Raw genomic sequence first — 9694 nt, 5'->3', positions numbered from 1 at the left:
AACATCTTATTCCTGCTATCCTCAAGAATTATTACTTTTCTACTAACAATAAAGAGGAATGTATACTTTTTTACTCTCCTGGAAAATCGTGTTTTCCGATATAGGCACTCCTGCACTTTCACCACTGAATTGTTGCAAACGCAGCTGAGGGCGAATTGCTTTCGCACATAAGACCCTCTATAGAGTCAAGTTACCTATGGGTACACGGACTTTATGTCCACTTTCTTTACGTCCACAGACTTTTCGTCCACACTTTTTACGTCCACAGCTCTAAAGCCCACCCTATTGTTAAGTCCATTACTTAAACGTCCACTAACTTAAGTCAATAAATGTAAAGTCCACTAAAATCAAATTCAAGCGTCATATTTTAGTCCGTGTGTAAAATTATATTGACAATATCGAAATGAGAAAATTAAGAGAGAATGAGGTGTTGTTATCGTAACTCATATTTTAAATGAAATGTTAATTTCTTCTTTTGATTCATCTTTTCAAATTGTCTTTGGTAAATACTTGGTTTCATTTTTATCCTTGAAATTTCCGATATAAAATATGCCTTAAATGTACATTCTTTTTTTAATGAAATTGATTACTTCATTTTAAAAACATTTACATTTTTAAAACGTGGTAAATATTTGTAAAACCTTTTCCAAGCAATGGCATCGATATGAATCTCAATGAGCCGTAGTTGTGATGAAAGAAATTATACAAAAATTAATAAAAGAGGAAAAAACTAAGAAGCACGCAATTTTTTGTTTTTAATTTATTTGTACATCGACCTCCTTGAGTCAAATACGACCAATTTTGAGCGTTTGGTTGCGCTTACACCACGCTGCAGCACAGTAAAAGCCCAAAACATAAAAAAATAAATTCGAATGCTTTGGATTTCATTAAATTTGATACGGAACCACTATTGTATTTACAAAAAAACACATTATATATTCCAGTAGTACATATTTCTTTTTCATCAATTTAAATAAGAATAATTCACGCAGAGTTTTCAAACATTTCAAAATCATGAGTTGAAAAACGCTGACTCCGCGAGTTTAAATATTAGAGCCTAACACAGAGCGGAGCGGCGTGTTAGCAGCGCAGAACGCGCACTGGCGCCTACAAACCTAACGGGATACTTCACGCATTGCGCAACGCGTGAAGTATCCCGTTAGGTTTGTAGGCGCCTATGCGCGTGTCACGCTGGTTGCCTGCCGCGCCGCAACGCTTTAAGCGACTATTTCGCGTCAGCGGCGTTGCACAGTATCCTACAAGATTAAAGGCGCACGAAATAACTAGTTAAAGAGGACTTTCAATTTTGACTGCATCTGTTACTGAAAAATGTTTAATTTGGCATTGGAGCGTTTCCTAGGCTCCAGCTTCGGTTTTCATCTTATCATATCCGTACAGTGTACACATGAACATATGTTTTTATCTGCTCTTAGAGTCTGTTCTTTTTCATGACTTGATTCATGAATGAAATTTTTTTAAGAATGAAGGTAGTAGTAGTATGCATTTATTTTTAAGGTGGTTCCTGTCATTTAAATGAGAGGAAAAAAATGTGGACATAATATGTCCACAATTTGAACAATTTTGGACAAATTCATGGTTGGACATTAAATCATGTGGACTTAAATAAAGACTGGACCTAACGTCTAGTGGACATAAATAGCGGTGGACATTTATTTAATGGACGAAAGGTAGGTGGACATAAAGTCCTGGAAGTTACCTATGTTATGAGCTGAAATCAGCACGCACAACAAATCCGTAACAAAAATTTCTTCAGACGCAGCAGAGGGCGAATTCTTCAGTTAAAAAAAGAGTATGACTGTCAGCCACCAAAAAAAAAAAAAAAAAATAAAAAAATAAAAAAATAAAACTGCCCGCATACGCCGTAAATTTGATAAAGCAAGCTAAAACAACGTAGATTGCGCGCTGAGGAGTGGGTTTAAGACTTTTTGGTAGTGCCTTTTGTGATTTTCGAGCGAATTGATCCTTATTTAGTTAGCTGTATCGCTTGCTTGCAACAGACCCATTTCTCTGATATATTCCTCTTTGATGGATTGATTGAACATACTCGATTTAAGTCATGAAAGTAGTTCATTAAGGTCTCTGAAAGCAAAAAAGTTACGATAATAATAACACTTGAGGTAAACAGGAGTGACCATCTTATTTATTTAGTTCAGCTCTCATCCATTTTTGTATTTTATTTCAGTCTATTTTTACAAAATTAATGTTCTCCTTTTCACCAACAGAAGTCTGCAACAGAAACAATGCTCAGGTATTGATTACTTTTTCTTCTCTTATAGCAAGCACTAATCTGCAAAGCTCCTCAATGGAAGAAACGAAACAACATTTTCATTTCTCTTTAACGAGAGGATTACAAGATAGTATGATGAAACCAGTTTAAAGTGGTTTTTCTTCAATGTCTCCTATCACAAGAGTCAGTTAAAATCAAAATCAGTTTTATGAAGATCAGAAATTTCATGAAAAATTTTACAAATTTACATTGTAGTGATAACAAACCTCACATTTTACACATAACTCATACACAGATGAAAGAAACATTTACTCCAGAAAATTTCTGCAGTAATTTTATTTTAATCCTCTGCTTTGTTGGTCTGTACTACGGCATCCGAGAGTTTTTGCCAAGAAACTAAAATGAATAGTAAAATTGGAGTTTTGTCATTCTTTGTGAAAATCAGTCGAAAAGCTTGGCTATTGAGTCTAATTTTTTGGTAACAATACTTGATAAACTCTCGCTTTTTATTGCTTGTATTCAATGTCATTTGTCGAAAATGTATGCGGGGATTTAGCAAGCACGCACTATTCTATTCTAGGCAAAAAAATCAAGCAGTCAGGGTTCAGTTGAATCATTCTGTGAGAAATAAAAAATAAAGTTTTTTTAATACTAACTAATTTTACAACCGATCATTTCCTAGACAACACAAAAATAACAAAAATTCTCTCATAAATTTAAACAGAGTAAAAAACAAATCGATAAGTAAAATGTCTACGCAAAATTTAAAGAAATAGGTTAGTCTAAACCTTAAAATCTTTTTAATCAGAATGTTAATTACTTAATCATCATTAGTTGAGATTGCCAAAAATACAAATACAACGGTGGGATATGACAAAAGGAAGTTGCATTAATCACGCAAGGCTTAAAACTACGAAAGAGTGTTGAAAAATTCGGATCCCAAATATTTTTCTATTGAATATAACATAATTATGTATAGACATTTTAATTTAAACAAAATCCTCCTAAATCTAAATTTACTATTTCAATTGTTTTATTTTGATAGAACCCGAGAAAGTGATTTTCTTGAAATTTTGTGTACCCAAACAAGTCAAATGCTATGCAATAACTCGTAGATTATCAGGGTTCTACATGCCTGAAAAAAAAACCCTGGTAAATTGACAAATCATCAGTATGGCACTTGGTATGTTCCCTAGAAATTTGAACACTCTGAAGTTGTTATCACGGTAGACCATATTTCTTTGGCAGCGGCTTACTGGTGTCAATATGAACCTCATGTTGCAGTCTAGGGGGAAGTTCTCGGTAGATTGCCTCAGGTACATCATCTGAAAATCACAAGTTGAGCACTTTATTCACAGGAAAAATTAAACTGAGACAGGAGTTTGTACAATTGTTGACTTCACTGAAAAAAAAGGAAGATGATTTAACATTCTGGATGTATACAAAGTGCGCGAGAACTTATAAAACGCTGAATTACCCGCTGCATCAGCTACTTTAGCAATGCCAAGATGTAAAACTAAGTTATGTGGCGGGTAACTCAGCATTTTACAAGCTCTCGCACACTTCCTTCACATTCAGAATGTTAAATCAACTTCACTTTTGTTTCGGTGTTGTTGTGCCACGAATATTCAAAATTCCAATTCCAAAAAATAACCTAAAACTAATTATCCTATGAAATATCTAATCAAAATGATTCGTCAATCTATTCGTCAATCTTCTGTATAGTTTTGTTAGTCAGATATTCTGTAAAAGTTAGGTGAAGTGAGGAAAGCATCACTTCCAATGGATTCAAAATGGGATTGGAGCTGTGAAAACGGACGTTACATTCCGGGAGAATATTTTCCCGAAAATTCCTCTTTTCTGACAAAAAAAATTATAAATTGTGATTTCTATTGAAGAAAATATGGCAACGTCTGAAGGCTTATAGGGCGTTCTCTCTTGTCATAGCAGAATCCCACCTATAATAGTTACCCGACCTATGTCGTCAATTCTTTCGTTCACGATAACTATCGTTAGATTTACGTTAGCCTACTCAAATTTTGTAACTTCGTCCGTTTTGGTCTCATAAAGAACTGTATAGATTTTTGGTCAAATCGCACTTACCGTTTACTTATAAACGGTAATTAACGTAAGTGCCCTACTTACACTGTTTTCCACTAATCTGTTTTTATGAAAGTTCCATTCCTTGGTTTCCTTGGTAACCTTTATTTGCTATCAGCTGATGTTTTATTTCAATTTCTTTTTTTTCATTTTTTTTTCTTTCTTTTTTTTATTAAATCATTGCTAGGTTAGTTCTAATTTTTTTGCCAGCATTTATTCTACCTCCCCCTCCAGCTCATTTTTTTAGCTCCATCACCCTCTCCCCTCAACTAATTTTTCTATCGATTTTATCATTTTCTTTTATGGCATGTCTTGCTCCCCTACCACCATTTTTTCGGGGTTATAGATATTTTAGCGGCCTCTAGACCCGTGACTCCAGTCACGGGCATTTCGCTAGTATTCTTAATGTTAATGGTCTCAAGTCCCCTTTTAATTAAGTTTAATTTTTCTTTAAAAGGATGTGACCCTATTTTTACTAGCCTGTGGGCCTCTTAAAGCAAAAGATATAGTCATAGTCCATTTTTAAATATAATTAAGAAGAACGTACCATTACATCTGTAAACTAGATCAGACCAGATGATCATTTCTTGAGAGAAGCAGAAGACTCCCAAACGGCCTCCACGCAATGTCGAGTCGAATATATTACCAGAATCGGCAACCATGTTTTCTCCCTCGAAAATTCGCAAACGAATGAGACCAATGCGAGGTCGATGCAGCAATAGCCATCTGTAGGCCACTTTTTCTTTCCAGCCCACGTTCCGAGGATCCTTCCATAGCAGACGAACCTTCGAGAAAGGAATTAAAATTTCAGGATTTTTTGTCGCAACGCAAAATATTCACCATAAATTTGAGGCTGAGGCACATGTTAGATTAAAAGTGAGGTATGCCTCTTTTGTGGTGTGAGCAAAACATGATATCTCTGGTAAAAAAGAACAAAACAAAAAAACTTAAATAAGCTCTGCTTTTCCATTAGTTGGAATGGTTGGTATGGCAAGTGGCAGACTGAGAAGTTTACTATACGGACCTCGTTAAGCAGAGATGAACCAAGCTTCATCCGCTATCCCCAAATTTAACTCGATTTTTTATGCAAATTTCAGCGAATGTTCTGCATAATTTGCGCAAACGTGCTCTTATAAACAATTAAATTGCCCGGTAAAATTTGGCAATAGCCGATGTGGGTTGGTCCCTCTCTGCTAAACGTGGTCCAAACGGTCCTAAGAATCGGTTGAAATTAAAGGGTGTCATAAAAAGAGGAGGTACATCCGACGCTAAACAATCGTGACAACTCTTCAACGGAAGTTACATCTGAATTTTCTAAAGCACTTCGTTATTCTCAAGAATAGGTGCACCTCTGTCATCCGTCATAAAGTGAATAATAGAATTTGATTCGGTTCATATTTACCTGACTGTCTGTATCACCAGTATGCCAAAGGGAATTTCGTAGCATTTGCCCTGGACCAGTGGAAGACTGAACCACTTTGAGCTGAATGCCCGGCTCTGCAACCGCTCTGAATGGTGTTGCTTGCCAATATGTTTGAGTATTTTTCTTCCACATTACAGTGTAAAACTTGTGGTTATCTTGGTAACTGAAATAAAAAGTATTGTTTTTAGGAGGAAAAGTGCTATGGCAATATTGAGATTAATTATTCCTGCTTGCCTATAATCCATATTAATTTCTTTTCTCGTATTTCTTTGCGTGTTAAAATATAAGCATCAAATTGTCTACAAGCTATTTACATTCCATCCGACTTTCTCGTGTTTGAGTAGATTAATGCAGATACTTAAGGCCCGGATACACCTGCGAGTTACAAGCGTTTATTGAAAGTGGAACACCAATAGGCAAGGTGGATTTCGATAGCTCGACGTCAAGTGATCGAAATACTGGTTTTCTACTGGTGTTTCACTTTCAACAAGCGCGGGTAACTTGCAAGTGTATCTACCGCTTTGGCTCCGTAAGGAACCAAACATTTTACACATCGCGGATTTCCACAAGAAAGTTGATGATAATATTGCATATTCCATGTGCACTATTGCATGTGTTCGTGCTTTGGCTTATCGGATTGAATTCTCCTACTGAAAAATTGTTCCAATACCCACCTTTTTTCGTTTTACCTAATAGGTGAGCGTAGGCCGTATTCAAAAATATAGCCCGAGAAAACCATTAAAAAAAAACAAGTAAAAAAGAAAAGGAGAACAAGTAAAGTGAGAAAGTTTATTAAGGAAATGACAAAGCTCACCTGAAAATAAATCCAACGTAGTCATCATCAATTTCTGTATCAACGAAGAATGTTCCTTCAAAATCTACCCCTCCAAATACATCAAAACCTGTAATTTAAAATTGAAGTTTTGAAAAGTCAAAAGAATTAAAACAATCTTATTGGTGGGTATAATTTTTTACAGTAGTAGGTCCTTTTTAGTGTTGAGCAGTTTGTAAGTGTCACGAACTGACGTTAGAGGAACTGCAATTTCCAATTCGTATGACTTTTAGTTCCAAAAATAGAAAATTCATGCCTCACAAGAGTAATTACTGATGCTTTACTGATGCTTTACTGATTCCTTTAGTTAGGTTAAGCTACCGCCAAATTTTTTTAAGTTTGAAGATTTTCTTTTACTACCTTAATTATATTAATTCTAAATAGTAGGGTATCTAATCCTAGTTTTTGACAGAAATTTACATCTTTATTGGTAAGATTGTTTAAATTTTAAAAATTTTACTTATTTACAATTTGGTTTACTTATATCTTTTTAATCAATATAATATATGCAGAACTAATTAACTATTCAGCAGATGTAAGTTTAAATTAACATTTTTCCAATAGCACGTGGTATCAAAGGCGTCAATTTCCTTACTAAAAATTAATTTTACCTAAAATGTTATTAAATTATTTTTAATGAACGCAGTCACCCCCTACGCGGCGAAATTCAAGCTGAGTGCACAACTCCGGCCGAAGTTAATCTATTATTTGCGTCTCCCGTAAAGTTGAAATTTTAGGGTTTGTGACATCGTAGCTTAATTTTTTTTTATCCATTTAAATTGAGCAATTTAATGAGCCTATTTCGGAGATGTCCTTACCAACTGCTAAACCTGGATCACTGTTCATGGTCTGGACAATCTCAGCTCCTTTGTTGTAAATGACCCAATTAGGGTCAATCTGCGAGTCTCCTTCTGGGTCCAAAACCACTGTTTGATATGTTCTGCAATGAAAAATATGTAATCATTAAAGCATTTTGAATTTGAAAAATTAAATAACGAAAATGAATTTGATTCCACCTCAATACAAATGTTTTAATCCTATCCATAGAATGAAATTTTATTAACATCAATTCGCCTTTTAAAATATTTTTTTTGTGCAAGTTACCTGCCCTACATTCTCAAGTGAATGAATTTATTATGATCAGTAGATACTGGGAAGTGTTTATGACTATTTTGACTTCCAACTAAGTACAATTGCATTCCCACCCAATGAAGGAGAATCTTGGAGACTTTAACGCTGGAGTTGAAAAGTTGGATGAGGTGAAACGCGGGATACAATTATTTCGACTTCTAAGTAGGTAAAATTGCATTCCCAAGCAATGAAGGAGAAAATCTTTCCCGCTAACTTAGAGACTTTACGCAGTAGTAGAAAAGTTGGATGGAGGCCAAACGCGCGATACAACTATTATCCAACTTCCGAAGAGGCTCATCAGAGATTTTAACTTAAGAGAAGAATAGTTAGATAAGGCGAAACGCGTTATACAACTATTTCGACTTCCACATAGGTACAATTGCCTCTGCATGCAATGAAGGAGAACACGGTGTTCTATATCATTCCAACCAACCTGTCGTCAAACGTGACTTTCAGTTCGCGTATCCGAGCATTTCGTGGAACAGATTTTATGATATTAAATGAACGAATAAAATAAGTTCGGCTATACACGAACCGAACTTGCGGTTACAAGAATATATAAAAAAATCGGTTTTATTTTAAAAAACGAACGCCCAACGCACTGTTTTTTTACGAAAACGTATAACAAAGATGTTGCTATTCTCTAAAAATAAGAGAAAACGCACTGACTTCTGCAAAACTGCGTTGACTTTTTTAGAAGATTATACGGTTTTATGGTTGAATTTTTAACAAAATCACCGCGTAAGCATTTTATTTTGGAGAACCTTATTGCAAAAGCAATTAATTTTTTTAGAAAATTACTGGGAACGCATGCACTATTTTTTGGTGAAACGGTGAAACTTTTAGCACTAACTTAAGTATTGAACTTGTAGACAACGTACAAGTTCAACAAACAAGTATTTTATACTACCATCAACTACAGACATTACAGTATATATGGATATTTAGAGGGTGCCATAAGCTTTTAATTTCATAGTCTCGAAGATAAAAATGAAAACAGAGTGAATTTGATACAATGTTTCAATGATCAGAGTACTTACCTGAAATCAGTTGAATATATTTTTGAATTGTTGGGACAGTTGTCCAAGTAGTTAGGAACTTTATCGAGATCAAAATCTTCTTGACACAGATCACCAACTCCATTTTCTGCAGAAAAGTACAAAATTACCACACGTTTAATTTCTAATTAGTATTTATTTCTAAATAGAAACTGGTTCGTGTGTGAGTTATTTTTCCGAAATATTAGAGCAATAGAAGAGCCCAAGTAATGTGTCAATCCGATGCGAAGATTAGGATTGGTGTATTGTGCGATTTTTGTGACGATTTTTTCGTCCACTTCCAATTCTATTAGTTATGATCTCTGCGCGGATGCTTTCCTGTTGGTAACTTCTACAGGTTTTAAAATGGATCATGTTGTTGAAATAGCCTTTTATTGAAGGGTTCACTGGAAAAAAAGTCGCTTGAATTGTGATGACCCTGATTAGGGTCGAAAGGGGGTCGTTTTCTGGAGCGTCGCGACGTCAGCCGACGGGACGTCTCTAAAGAGAGATATCTCGAGCTGACGTCACAGGACTCCAGGGGGGGGACTGTTGTGTCGGACAGTGGTCGCCCGTGGTCTCTCTATAGAGAGAGATCTCGTGCAGACCACCGACGCAACACAACAGTGGGGGCTCTTGGGGGGGGGGGGGGGGCAGTCGGTGACCCTCCCAAAAATGAAGAAGTCAATGAAGGAGACAAAATCTATCCTTGACGATCTTTCAAATGTATTCCTTTGTTTGGAGTTGAACAATCCTATTCCGATGGACAAGAGCCCGACAAGACTGAAATAGGACAGCTAAAAGGGAAGAGACTCGGAAAGGAATATCCGGTGCTGAAAAACGAACCGGAGTCGTTCGGCTGACGTGTCGGTTCGTCAATGACGTGTATGTGCAGACCGGAGCCCTGAGCACATGCACAAGAC

At 35.8% G+C, this 9694-nt stretch overlaps 1 protein-coding gene across 1 annotated transcript in view; it reads right to left on the bottom strand.

The window, feature by feature from the left end:
- Positions 1-2139: 2139 nt before the first annotated feature.
- Tsp (Thrombospondin) overlaps positions 2140-9694 on the bottom strand; it is a gene marked incomplete in the record, with an annotated part of 69156 nt that continues 61601 nt past the window's right edge. Inside the window, 6 exon segments of the mRNA XM_072301763.1 lie at positions 2140-3573; positions 4896-5133; positions 5751-5934; positions 6586-6673; positions 7422-7543; positions 8775-8880. Of these exon segments, the coding sequence (XP_072157864.1) occupies positions 3470-3573; positions 4896-5133; positions 5751-5934; positions 6586-6673; positions 7422-7543; positions 8775-8880 (842 nt within the window).

This window comes from Bemisia tabaci, chromosome 6 (genome assembly GCF_918797505.1).
Source record: "Bemisia tabaci chromosome 6, PGI_BMITA_v3".
In the NCBI taxonomy this organism is placed as follows: Eukaryota; Metazoa; Arthropoda; class Insecta; order Hemiptera; family Aleyrodidae; genus Bemisia; species Bemisia tabaci.
This window is presented reverse-complemented; position numbering and strand designations above follow the sequence as displayed.